Genomic DNA, 13,171 nt, shown 5'->3' on the forward strand with positions numbered 1-13,171 from the left:
AAAGTTCTTGACATACGCTTTTGGGGGTAAAGGGGCCATAGCTGAACTTTCCATGGACGAGACCGATGTATCGGAAAGGCCGCCATCAGACTCGTCCCGAAGTTGTCTTCTTCATGGTCCTCTTGGAAAAAGCCAGTTAACTCCGGCTTACTCATGAGCTCGCCTTTATATCCGCACTGCACGACAGAACCTCGGTCCAAGACATAGACATAGTCGCTGTCTCTGATGTGCGACATGTCATGGGTGATGACTATAGTTGCCTCGTCCTCGCGCCATTTCCGAATGCCATTCATGACCGCGACGCGGTTCGCGCCGTCCAAAGCACTAGTCGGCTCATCCATAATAAGGATTGGAGAGTCTCAAAGTCGAGCCCTCGCGATTGCAACCCTCTGTTTCTGTCCCCGCTAAGGGCAATTTCCTCCCTCGCCGACCAGAGTATCGATTCCATGAGGAAGCTTCTCTATGACACTGGCGAGCATTGCTACATTGATAGACTCCTCCATTTACTTGTTAGGAATGTGTTTGTAGTCGTACCTGCCGAAAGTGATGTTTTTGTGTATGGAATCGTTGAAGAGTACGCCCCGTTGATCCTAGGTAAGTGATCCAGTTGATGTCCAGCGTTTGTATGGGGTTTCCGTCGATGAAGATATCGCCTGATGTAGGTAGGTAGAAACGAGTGAGTAATTGTGCCAGCGTAACTCTTGCCCGAACCGCTCTTGCCAATGACAAATGTGGCCGCACCAGCTGGAAATGAGAAGCTAGAGGAGTCCAGACATAGTTGATCCGGCTGAGAGGGGTATGAAAACGATAACTACCAAGGTCAGCCTTATCGACAGTGAAATCAACATCAGAAGAATACCTTCCACACCTCAATGCCGCCTTCACAATGCGTCGGATACAGAGCTCCCTGCATCTCCCTCGAATTCCTCGCATTCGCCCCCTGACACAGTGTGTTCTTCAAAGCAGCCGCGGCAACCTTACCTTTCCCCAGGATCAGCAGATGCGGCATCAGCGCCTCGATAGACTGAGCAGCTGTAGAGCAAGCCCAAAATGTCCTCAGCACTTCACCTCAATTCAACTTCCCCGACGTCACAAGATGACTCCCATACCAGAAGCCCTGGACGATCATGGCGAACATCATAAAACGCATGGCGGAGATCTGTAGGTGGTTGAAAAGCGCCTGCCTGACATAATGAGATGCCGCCTTGTCCATCCGACGGCTGAACTTCTCCTGCTCGACGTCTTGCGCGTTCAGACACTTTACGGTATCAATTGAGATCACCGCGGTGTTGACGATCTTGGAAGCGGTCTTGAGTTCACTTGCTGAACTTCAATGCTGCCATTGATCTTCGGCGACAGGTAGGGGACTATCAACGCGACGACCGGGATCCCTGTAAGGATGGCGAGGGACAGGTTCCAGGAGGTATAAAATGCCAGACTGAGTGAGACGAGGATTCGAAACAGATACTGCAAGACCAGCGGTAGAGATTGCGATGTGGCTGTTTGGAGTTCCTGGATGTGGCTGCTATGTGTTAAACATCAAGACTAAGAGCATTGAACAGTGACGGGGGCGTACACCTGAAGGCAACCTAAGAAGGTGCGGGCTCCCTCCTCCTGCTCTTCAAGGAACCTCTGGTCCTTTTTCAACAGCCTTCCAAGATTCTGCTACGAGCACTCGCGGCTTGTAGCTCGCCGAACACGACGAAGAGGACGTAGTAGATCGCATTGAAGAACCAGGCCAGGGCGCCCAGGGCCAGCAGTTGAACGCAGCCGTTCGAGTCATTTTGGAGTAAGTCTGGGCCTGTGATCTCATCGGCACCTCGCAGCGTGAACTCAGTGAAGATCTGACTGAGGACGACGGAGAAGAGCGGGATGGTAAAGCTGGCGATGAAGCAAGTAAAAATCGCTACCGCGAGGGTCGGCACACGTTTGCTTGCCGTGAAATGGAGTAGTGGCATCCTGAATAGATTTCTCAGGTGATTGAGAACAGTAGCCATGGTGGCCTGCGTATCAATCGGTGTGTTGTTTATTCATGGGATCAATGGTGATTGAGCAGTGGTGGAGAGTTGCAAATTAGATAGAGATAGGAACGGCGAAGGAACACAAACCAGAGGTCTCGCGCGATATTTCCATTTTTCTTCTTTTGTTTCGAGAAGCGCGCCTGACGACCTCGGTTTCGCATCAGGAACACAAATCCGGCGATATTGAGGGTGTGTTTCAATCAAAGAGGTCAAAGCCTGCATTAGTATTGTTCTCAGCATCCGGGCTGGCCGCACGCAGTTGTGACCACCACGCCCGGGACAAAGAAATATTTTATATAAATACATTCGGCCCTGTAAGAATCCACTTCTTCCCAAGGATCTAGGTCATGCCGGGTGATACAGTTACACTGGGAGCGCCACGAGGTCACTGCCACCGTAGCGCATGACGCATTGCGCCAGAGTTCGACTTCGAAGTCTACGGAGATGGTCGGACGTTATAGATAGGATGGGTAATCTGTATCTAAATTCTAGCAGTCGAGAGCCGACAAAAGTAAGATGTAATTATGAGCTTGCGCTCTTCTTCTGTGCCTGCTCGTAAACCCAGTCATTGAGACCAGCCCGGTTTCTACATGACAAAGGAAAGTCAGCATCATTCACTGCAGCATGTGGGAAACGTCGCCGAAGACTTACCTCGCGATCTCCACGGCGTAGAACTGCATCCGCATAGCTGCATTCCCATTCAATTTCCATTAGCGAATCTTGCCTCACTCCAAGAGATCCATTATAGACCCAGACCCAGCCACTCACCGAAAATCGTGTTGTGCTCCTCATACTCGGTCTTCGGGTTCGCGCGCAGCATCGTCCCGAAGTTGAAGTCGTTAATCTTTTTCTCATACTGGTTGATCCAGTTGCGCCACTTCTCCTTGCCCTCCTTGCTCTTCATCGCATCCTCGTCAATTGTCGCCGCCGGGTCGAACTCGGGGAACTCTGACTTGAAGTGCTCGTAGATCTCGTCGTCGATCTTCGTCAGGCGCAGCTGCGATCCGGGGACCTTCTCGAGGATCGACCAGTATGTCATGAGGTGTTCGACGGCTGCGATAGGTGAGTATCCGTGATGATGATTTCGGCCGGTCTACGCTTCTGAAGAATTCCTGGAAGAGGGGACGTGGGACGAACCCTTGACCGCGAACTGCTTCTCCATCTTTTGGTTGTCAGCATTGTATTGTCGCGAGGGGCGCGATAAGGGACCGGACTTACATCCTCGAAGTTCTCCGCCTCCTCTGGGTTGAACGGCTTAGACATTATGGCGGCTTTTGTTTATTGACGTATTTAAAAATAGGAAATAGAATGCGTAGAACAGGTACGAGCTGAAAAGCAGCGATAGATGACAGTTGAAACGCCCTGGAGAGCCCCGCGATACTCAAATTTTTTGCCGAGATTAGTGTTTCCGCCCAACCCCCCCACAGTACGTCATTGGAGGGGGGCTTGGCGGTAACCGTTGATATGTACAGCGTTCTCCAGCAAGGCCATTATGTAGTTAAGTAAATCATGAGCAATGTCAATACATGGCGATTATGTACAATGCGGTGAAAACAGGTGCTGCGCCAACATTGGTAGAACCTGAAATAAGCAGATGCTTAAGATGCATATCTAATTGCGGAATGTTATCACGCGCTCTTTATATAGATGTTGAGGCTTAGTCGCTGTCGGAATCAGATATCTCTTGTAGCCTGCCTTCGTGAAGAGCCTGTGTGACTGGGTTCTCAATCCCGAGAATGCCGTTTGCCTTGGCTCTGTCTTGGAGTTAGCGTTGCTTGGCGTAGAGTAGATGGTTTACCTGCCTCTCAAAAAGTACAAACAATCTTTCGGCCTCTCTCTCCTTCTCCGCTTTCGTCATGGGCGGGCCTGTGTCCTCTTTCTCCGCGTCCCATCTTTGACCCGTAATCGGATTGATCGCCGGATCGAGGCCTTGAGAGTTGGTCGAGAATGCTTCACCCGCAGACTGTGGAATTTGGATGCCACGCGAGGCAAGTAACCCTGCAGCGAAACCATATCCAATGTTCTTCGTTAAGCTCTCGGCGTCCTTTCCTGAGAGGACAAACATGAGTTCGGAGATCGCAACTTTGAGGTTGGCGTATGGCATGGTTGAGAGTTTGAGCAGTTTCGAGGACAGGGTGTCGGACTGCCCAATCGGCCGGCTTCGGTCGTTGTCATCAGGCAAAAGTAGCCACTGCATATATTTGCGAGGGCCTTCTGGCGCCAGCTCGTGGATTGTGACAAGCGCGTGGAGCAGAGGTATGGCTTTGGTTTCAAGTTCGTCGGGCTCATATGCTGAGACTGCTTGGTCCAAGATGTTGATCAACTTGTCCACGTTGCAGTTCTGATTGAATGTAGGGAAAAGCGGATTGCTCTCATAAGACCGCCCCTTCTTGTTCTCGAGGTCAAGTGTGGACAAGCAGTTAAGCAGCGTCCCAAGAAGACCGTCCAGAGGCTTTAGAGGGATATCGATACGGCTGATGATTTTGAAGATGTGGGGAATCGACGGCGAGAATGTCGAAGACAGATCTGGGAAGAGTTTTGCAACGTTGAATACCAGCTTCAACGTATCAATAAAGGCTAGTTCATCGATTTGCGACAGAGGCTTTCTTCCAGACTTGGGGAATTGTTTGGCGTGTCGAAGTATTTGCTGCCAGTGTTAGTAACATGTTAGTTTCTTCGGCCGGGGTTCAACGCACATAATGAACGTTGTCTCCCAAGGAATGGTTGTTGATGAGGTCTTCGAAGTTCGCGTTAGTGTTATATGTTGAGAGGAACAGTACCCGACTGATGACCATCTCGTGCTCGGAAGAATCACACTGGTTCTGTTAGTTGTGTACATAATACGGGCTGCATTCATACCTTGAGCATCTCAGCTAGTTTACCACATCTGCCAGTATCTACGAATAGCTGGCGCATGTTTTCGTCTAATAGGAGAGCGTTGGCGACACACCGTAGGGCGGCATGGCGCACATCTGTTGTCTCTCCGTCGACACCATATTTTGATAAGACCTCAATACCCTATTAAGGATTAGATCTTGATCGTGCACGTCAGCGGTCCATGTACCTTTTTAGAATAAATAGGTCCCGCGTTGTCGGGACTAGTACCGTGTTGCCTTAGCTGTAAGAGGGTCTGGGTCCTTTCTAAAACAAATCAGGACTATGCAAAGTGCATGCATAGATCAAAGACTTACGTGCGGAGTCCAAAGAATCATTTCTCAAATCCGCTTCGAGAGAATCAAGGAGCTTTGTGACCTCCCGCAACTTCTCTAGAGAAGCTTGAGTTAGCGCAACTGTAACTGCGGGTATTCATGTTACGGCGACAGCACTGTACCTGGGCCTTGAAGGACACGCAAAGCCATATCTGTTAGCTGTCCCTCTTGATAGTGGCTTTGTTGGTTTGAGCTATTGAAGATTAATTCGTATGCAAGAAGTTGGTGAGGAGCTCGTCGATCGCACGGAAAGGAGCTCTAGCGGCGGGCAGACAGGGGTCAGATGCAGGAAGCACTCCTCTCGGGCAATTGCAGAAAGGATTCAATGACGAGTCCGCGGGGATAGTCAAGCCTCTGAAGGAAATAGTAGTCAAGGACTATGATTTGTGCCCGGAGAGCGTTTCATTGTTCAGTTGATCCTTTGAGCGCCATATGGTAGAAAGGCTAAGCAGACCCCACCGAGAGTAGTCAGCTTCTCCGCAGGTGGCCTGAATCCTCAGGCGGCAGTTTGTCAGGTGACTCTCGGATTAGGAGCCTTGCAGTCTTAGCGGCAAGGCACCAAACGCGCTGCCACTTAACGCGTCGCCGCGTCGAGAGCGTGTGCCGTGTGGCCGCGAGGCTTGGCGTCTTCCGCGCCGCAGGCGATCTCGATTCTTGACCATGGTCTCCAGTCTCCGACTTCCAGACGGCTTCATCAGGTTCAGCTTCCGTGCTTCGATATCAGGATAGGGACAGGTCAGCGTCCACTTCTGGATTGGCCATATCGCAATGTTCCTATCCCTTTCCTGCCTTCACTATCACCTGTCGTGAACTATGGTCGACGTTCTGGGTCCTCTGTCTGCTCGTCCGCCGACTCCACCAAGGACTGCGTCTCGTATGCTGTCCGAGAAAGGTCGGACGGAAGACTCACCTGTGACCGTACAGACGCCTAATGAATCTTCAATCTTGCAGAATGACTCAACCGGCGCTCCATCAAGCCGCCAATTGAAGCGCGTGAACTTTTCACCATGGCCGAAGTTCATCAAACCCCCTTCGTTCACGAACTCTAACACGAAATCGAAAGTCCTCCTTCCCTCGAACGAACGAAAACCTGCGAGGTCAATATTGAAAGCAACGAATTCCCCCGGTCCGGTTAGCACGATTGGAGTGGTTTCGTACAGCCCCGAAACGTTTGCTATGCTTCTGGAATCAGTCACCCAGCAATTGGCTGGAGAATCGACCAGCTCACGAATCGATGCTTACATGCAATTCTTTGGTGCATTGAGGGCGTACGAGAATCTGCCGACAGAAGAGGAAATTGCGCGCAAGCTGGGGTTAATTGCCGAATTCATCCAGCGGGATATCAGCCGCGACCTCACAAAAGGCGGGCCGTTAGATACCAATCTTGTCATTCAAGCATTGAAGCTCTCTGTGGTACTCGTTTGGCACTCTCAGATCTCTTCGCAATTACCCGACGACTTCAAGCTTTTTCTCGTGGAGCACTCTGTGAGCTGCCTCGAAGATGGCAAATTGCCCAAATCCGTCATGACCCATTACCTAACCGTTCTATCAACACAAAAGTTTCCGACAAGGATTATTACAAACGCCAGGGCGACCCGAATACTGGAAATGCTACATGACTTGACCGACAGAGTGAAAGGAAATTCCGTGGTCTCTCAGCGGTTGATGATATACGATCGCCTATTCGAGCAGAACAAGTCGACATTCATCTCCCAGTGTGCCTTATGGATGGATCATCTCCTATCTGGCTTGCTTCATCAAATCAAGAACGTCAGACTAAGTGCACTAGAACTCGGTTTCAATGCGTATCTAGCATCCGGCCCGAACTCCCCTCTGTCAAAGACACTGCGTGACGTCTTCGACCGACCCATCTCAAACAATCGAAAGCTGGTATCCGAGATATGTGAGCGCATGTCGAGAATGATGGCAAATCCCGATACTGGTGACCACGTTCCGCAAATCTGGGGCGTCATAACACTGCTTCTGAGGAATAAGCGCTTCAACATCGACCAGTGGCAACATTTCAGAGATTGGGTCCTTGTTTTGCAGAGATGCTTCAACTGCAGTGACCCTGAAATCAAGTCAAAGGCCCACGGAAACTGGAACCGGTTTGTTCTTGTGGTCAATCTTAGCGAGACGACGAGTCGATCCTTACTGCGCATGTTGAGCAAGCCAATAATATCTCAATTTGAGAGAAAGAAGCACGATAGAAGCTCACAGCCTAGTCAGCTGGCGGTTGCCAGCTACTACAATTTGCTCTATTATGCCTTTCGCCCGGACGCGTCTTTCCAGCAGTTTGATACCGTGTGGGAGGAGTACATCGCCTCACCATCATCAAAAATCTTCGCTACAGTGCCTAGCCTGAGTGATCGGCTTGCTCACGCCTTGTCTAACATGATGTGGAGCTCTCATCCACCGAAAGCTTGGTCAGAAAACCGTGTGAATGAACCCAAGCGGGTTGTTGCGGAAGAACTGCCCCCCTTGGACTGTAAATGGGTCAGGTCAAGGATCTTTGCCGTGCTAAAAGTCTTTGAAGATATTTTGAAGTCGTCGGTTTGGAATCCCGAAATTGAGAAGTCCAATATTGCGGCCGCGTGGATCAGTCTTTCTCGTGCTTTGGCATTTGCCGCTAGCAAAGAGATCACTCCCTCTCCGGAGTCAATGCAAACAGTAGCTCAAGTTTTGGGGCTTCTGCAACGTCTATGGAATGCGGGACCATCCTCACTGAACGCTACTGAAGAACACTCAATGGATGCTTTCTTTGAGCGCTTCGGATTCCTTTCAACCACAATGGTGCTCGCTTTGGGCAGTGTTTCATTTACAGAGAAACTGCTTCTGAAGACAGCGAACTCGACATACCAAGCTGCTACACCTACCCACCGTCATTCGAAAACTAACAACAATCCCGATGCTCCTATCTTTCACTTACTCCGACTCGTCAGCAACGTCTCAGAGGCCTCTGGGTTAACCCCAGCTTATTCGCGTCTAGTGAACGATATCGTTCAAGCGGCATCCCATGGGAAGCTCACAAGAGGCTCTCGACTTGACATTCTGCGGCAGTGTGCGGATCTTTCTTCAAATGAAAGTGAATTGCATTTTGGTGTTCAAAGCTTTGGGCAGATTGTTTGGACTTCAAACGCACAGTTGTCTGTGGACTGTCTCTGCTATTTTCCAACCGAATCAATTCGTGCATGGGACGGATCAATTTCCCGCGACTATGATAATCTCCTCAAAATACTCTCTGCAGGGTTGCGATTCTCGGATATCGCCGTGCCCTGGGATCGACTTTTGGACGCCTTCATTCGTGTTCTGAGAAGCGAAAGAGGCGATCGCGCGATAGTAACCTTAGCACTGGAACCTCTCGCGGAACTACTGATGAGTTACGATATCCGCTCCATCTATTCTTTTGCGTCCTCCATCATCAATCATTCTTTACCGATTTCTTTCCCCAACTCCGACGAAGAACCAAAGGGCAATACCCTTGCACCGCCATTCCCCTCAAAATCTATCGAGCTGACAAAGCGAGCCCTGTTCGAGTCCTATACTGTGCAAGACTCCCAGGAAGGTGTCACAACCTTCATAGAGTCGCTCGTTGCGTTACTTGGATCAGGCGCCTTATCTTTCAGAGCCTTGCTCCTGGATCAACTCCAGCAGCCCATTGGCCTGTACTTAAAAGATGAGCAGTACAAACTCACTGTGGAGAGTGCCCCTGAGAGCAGGATATCAACTACTGTAAGTACTTGGAAGAAATTTTATTGCGTATTTACTAATACCAACTCAAACAGTATCGCGCGCTCACGACTGCTGTATTGAATGTTCTACAATTCCTGCCTCACAATCCATCAACTTTGCAGGGATATGAAGGGATTATCGGTTTGACCTTGAATTCTACGCATATCTCCGCAGCGAAGCGATTTGCAGATTTTGTGAGGACTTCATACGAAGCTCATCAAACGGCAGCAAACCCGACGGTATCACGAGCTCTGCGAGACTTTGAAGCTCGCGTGAACAGCCAAATGTCATCGTCTGGAGCCAGCTCGGCGCCATCACGGCAAAGTCTGGGGAAGGCAAACGTTACAGGCTACATGCACACTAAGAGTCAAGCCGCGGAAAGCTGGGACGTCTCTGCAAAGGATATTTCAGTCAAGTCTCGCTTAGCATATATCTTGGATGCACCTACCGAGACACATCCTCCACGCCTTGAGTCCACCGGAACAGGCTCAGATGCCACAGGCCCGACGTGGCAGCAAACGGAAGAGCTGCAATCGCAACAGGCGCTTCCGCAGGCCCCCCACAACATCAAGAACGAGAATGGAATGGCCCCCTCCGGTCAACAGGACAGCACGCGACACCGAGAAATGTTTTCCATGATCGATAACCTCCGCTCTTCCTCCCCGCCTACCGCCACACCGAGAGAACTGGGCTTCTTGACGCCGCCCCATTTGCGCAGTCTACGGAACGAAGAATCTGGATCAGAGATCCCGCAAACTCCTACGATACCAGCCGTCCAGGCGGACAACGAAGAGGGTTTCCTCGGATCGTCTCCGACACCTGCTATCCGAGGACGGGCATCGTCAGTGGCATCCGCAATACCCCCATCGGTTTCCGCTGTCGCCGACTCTATGGACGTTGATCCTCCATCTTCGCCGCCGGAACCCGAGCAACGGGTTACAGATTCTCAGCAAAGCTCCCCCTCAAAATTCTCAGCCAAGAGCAGAAAATCTAAAGATCGAAAAAGAAACAGATCTAGGCGATCGAAGGCACCTAGCAAGGGATCACAAGCTGATGTCCCATTCCAAGCTCAACCAGCCGAGGAGGACAATGGCAAAGAGGCAGAGCCGATCTTAAGAACACGGCTTCGCTCCGGAAAGGATAAATCCCCAGCAGCCACTCCAGCTCAGCAAGATCAGGAGGCACAAAGCAAGATGGGCAACGACACCAGTCACAATCCTGTCATTGAACCTCCTTCACACAATGGGAACATTGTGAGGCTGCAAGTGGAACGTGCCGACGCTGTGGACTCAGCCAGCGAAGATACTGATACGCAGGCTATGTCTCAGCTAGAAAATGATCTAGTCTATGCGGTGGATGTGGCCGGTGATGAACCGACGGACAAAGAGATCGAGGATTACACGATCATGTGTGCGACTACGAGAAAGCGTGATCGCCCAGGGCAGAATTGGGGTGCAATAGCCAAGAGGGAGAAAGAGCAGCGCCGCTCCTCAAGAATATCATTCACTGCAGCCTCAACGCCTGCTGTGGAAGGGAGCCAAGATGCTTCTTCGAAGAAGCGAAAGCTCTCCTCTTTGCATCAAGAAACTCCACCCCCAGCGACCTCCTCTACGAAGAAGCGAAAGCAAGCGACATTCGAGATTCCGAACAATTCGACCGAACCCAATCAGTCTGAAAAGGACCATGACGCTGGGAAAGAACCGGAGACCCAAGGATCCCAGAAGCGGAGGTCCGGCCGAATCAGTGGTGCTCCAGCGCCTGATATCCCAGAAGAAACGCCGGCCCCGAAGAAGTCTTCTCCGAAGAAATCGCCTAGGCCCAGTAGCTCGCGGAAACAGAACAAGAAGCAGAAGAGCCGCAGATCCGAGACAGGGAGATTCCTCCCTGCGGATGTACCTTCAGATAAGGAGACCACTGCAGGAGAAAGCTCTCTTGAAGAGCCCCGTAGATTTCTCGAGGTTCCAACCGCGGATCAGGAACAGCAACGGGAAAGCCACAGCTCTCAGCCTCCCGTAACCGAAGTGCAGCCAAGCGAAGAAACAGAACCAAAAGAACCCGAGGACGTCCAAATGTCCGAAGTGCAGGAGACACTCGAAACAGAAGCACAACCAATACCAATGCCAATGCCGGAGCCGGAAGCTGAAACATCAGCACCTCAACCTCAACCTCAGCATCTAGAACCTGAGATCGAAACCCAGGCGCTTTCTGAGCATATCTCGACACCTGAACATGAACAATCAGCCCTACCAGAGCCGGTGCCTGAAGAACCACAACCAAAGCTCGAGCCCCAGCTACAACCCGAGCCCGAGCAACATCTCGAACCCGAACCCGAGCGCGAACCCGAACCTGAATCGGCACTTCCGCCTCAGCCTCAGCCTAGGCCTAACGCCTCGATCGCAACATCCCTCCGCTCCGTCATCGAACGAATCAGACTCTCCTCCCTGGACCGCAACGAAGTCAAGGAGGTCGATGATTTACTTTTCGATCTCCGCTTCGAGATGCATGAGGCTTATAAGCGGAAGCAGGAGAACGCTACTGCTACGCCTAGTCAGAGTTAGAGTCGGTAGGGGGGTTGGTGTTATGTTATACTATCTACGAGAAAAGACCAAAAAAAGAGCGGAAGGGAAAGATCTTGCATAGCGCTGGCGTTTTGAAATGCTTGTTCCGATTCATATCATCCAGATATTACCATGATCCTGTATATCCTATTCTCTTGAAAGGCGGCAAAGCCACGGGATGATCCATCAAGCCTGAGGTAATTCCTTAGTTCCTAGTTAACCAGTTCAGTTTATTATAGACCTTTTCTTGATTCTGTCGGTGTATTTCTTTTACTTGATAACCTGCTTTTTGTCAGTGTTGTCTCATCCCGCACGGTGTTGTGTCTTGTCCTTTTTGCTACAAGAAACCTACATTCTGCGGTGGCGGACACTTGGAATCCCCAGTACTCTCTATCTCTAACTCCAACATTCAATCCATTCCAATAATAGGAACTATATAAATCCAGATCCTCCCAGATCATAAGTAGAAGGCCAAGTACATAACCTAGGGAGAATACAGACCGCTGTCCCTTACATGCATACATATATATTTTCGGCAACCAACAAACCAACTCATACAGGACATGGACAGCACTAGTAGCTATCATAAAGTTAGAGCAACGGACGTAAGAATATATGATACCTCGTGCTACGATTTATCATCCGAGAGTCTACCTAATTTCTCACTGCCGCACTTACAAAGTGTTCTTGAGCTGCAGGTGTGCTATCCATGTCCCTGTCTCAATCTCACATGCAAGCAATAAGAACCAAATGCATAATATGCCAGCGTCAGCACGTAGTTAGAAGCACGTAAGCAACAGCAGGTGAGAGGGTAACAATCGCATTCGCATTCGCGCCGACGCAGACCGCAGTAAGCAAGCACACCACCAGCCTGCAGGTCCAGCCCAACCAACCCAACCCAATCCCTCAGTCGCAGCGCAGGCACAAATTCACAGTCAAATCCGGATGGATGCAAGCCACGGCGCCAAGGAGTCTGGGTTCTTCCATCCTGGTTCTATGCTTCCTTCGGATTTCGAATTTCGTTCCAGGATCCATGTCCCATGGCCATTTCATGCACGTTGGCGCCGTCGCCATCGTGGGTGCCAAGGGTCAATGATTCAATTCATGAGCATGAAGACTGCATGATGGCGGATAGGGCCGCCAAAGGCCCAAGCACTCAGCAGTCAGCACTGAAAGTGAGGATAGGCTAGACTCGGGACTCGGTATCTCGATCCTTCATCCTCCCTTCGATAGTATCTGCAACATATCAGTCTGGGCTTCGCGCTCTGGAATCCAAGTCGCACTCGGCGCTCGCTGCACCTGAGACAGAGATTGGGTCGTGTCTTGGACTCTTGGCAGGTAGCGGAGTAAAGACCTCGATCTGGCATGGGCTGGCTTGGCTTGCCTTAGGGGTCGGGACTGAGAGGGGGAGGCGCTGGCTGCAAAGTGCAAAGTGCAACTTCAAGTGCGGTGACCGGTCGGGGGACACTAGGTGTTTGAGGTGCTTGGCTGGGGCGATTGCGAACTGAACTTTGTTCAAGATTCTTTGTTCCTTGGAGAGGGGCTAGTGCTAGCCTGGTTCTGGTTTGGTTCTGGCGAGTCGTGACTCGTAGGTTTTGTGTACAATCCATAGCCTATGGCGCATGGATAGGGTGCGGTGGAATTGGGGCCA

General features: G+C 50.8%; 4 protein-coding genes across 4 annotated transcripts; 1 reads left to right on the plus strand and 3 right to left on the minus strand.

Moving 5' to 3' along the window:
• Positions 1 to 1,069: 1,069 nt before the first annotated feature.
• Positions 1,070 to 1,997, minus strand: BDV17DRAFT_291162 (ABC transporter type 1, transmembrane domain-containing protein; the record flags this gene model as incomplete). Its single annotated transcript, XM_073762067.1, has 4 exons — positions 1,070 to 1,258; positions 1,321 to 1,522; positions 1,577 to 1,651; positions 1,699 to 1,997. The coding sequence occupies 4 exons, from the start codon at positions 1,995 to 1,997 to the stop codon at positions 1,070 to 1,072; spliced, it is 765 nt and encodes a 254-aa protein (XP_073615670.1).
• A 546-nt stretch (positions 1,998 to 2,543) lies between these two features.
• BDV17DRAFT_291163 (polysaccharide biosynthesis domain-containing protein) lies at positions 2,544 to 3,284 on the minus strand (the record flags this gene model as incomplete). The annotated part of the gene is made up of 5 exons (XM_073762068.1): positions 2,544 to 2,607; positions 2,673 to 2,709; positions 2,790 to 3,074; positions 3,159 to 3,183; positions 3,240 to 3,284. The coding sequence occupies 5 exons, from the start codon at positions 3,282 to 3,284 to the stop codon at positions 2,544 to 2,546; spliced, it is 456 nt and encodes a 151-aa protein (XP_073615671.1).
• An 88-nt stretch (positions 3,285 to 3,372) lies between these two features.
• Positions 3,373 to 5,605, minus strand: BDV17DRAFT_262933 (synembryn). Its single transcript, XM_073757847.1, has 7 exons — positions 5,353 to 5,605; positions 5,213 to 5,287; positions 5,086 to 5,162; positions 4,881 to 5,039; positions 4,718 to 4,837; positions 3,824 to 4,668; positions 3,373 to 3,775 (listed from the first exon to the last, which is right to left on the minus strand). The coding sequence occupies exons 1-7, from the start codon at positions 5,378 to 5,380 to the stop codon at positions 3,679 to 3,681; spliced, it is 1,401 nt and encodes a 466-aa protein (XP_073615672.1). The 5' UTR covers positions 5,381 to 5,605; the 3' UTR covers positions 3,373 to 3,678.
• Positions 5,606 to 6,043: 438 nt separating this feature from the next.
• Positions 6,044 to 11,520, plus strand: BDV17DRAFT_291165 (putative telomere length regulator protein (Rif1); the record flags this gene model as incomplete). Its single annotated transcript, XM_073762069.1, has 2 exons — positions 6,044 to 8,962; positions 9,016 to 11,520. 2 exons carry the CDS (start codon positions 6,044 to 6,046, stop codon positions 11,518 to 11,520), a joined length of 5,424 nt encoding a protein of 1,807 aa, XP_073615673.1.
• Between the last annotated feature and the right edge of the window lie 1,651 nt (positions 11,521 to 13,171).

The sequence above is a fragment of the Aspergillus undulatus genome (genome assembly GCF_047715775.1).
Source record: "Aspergillus undulatus strain CBS 261.88 unplaced genomic scaffold BDV17scaffold_23, whole genome shotgun sequence".
NCBI lineage: Eukaryota > Fungi > Ascomycota > Eurotiomycetes > Eurotiales > Aspergillaceae > Aspergillus > Aspergillus undulatus.

Bases quoted from the DNA above. Each gene is read 5' to 3' on its own strand.
- BDV17DRAFT_262933 (XM_073757847.1), bottom strand. From the start codon at position 5,380: ATGGCTTTGCGTGTCCTTCAAGGCCCAG. The intron at 4,669-4,717 runs GTGCGTTGAACC...TAACACTGGCAG, and splicing joins TGGGAGACAACGTTCATTAT to CAAATACTTCGACACGCCAA. The intron at 3,776-3,823 runs GCAGGTAAACCA...ACTCCAAGACAG, and splicing joins TTGTTTGTACTTTTTGAGAG to AGCCAAGGCAAACGGCATTC.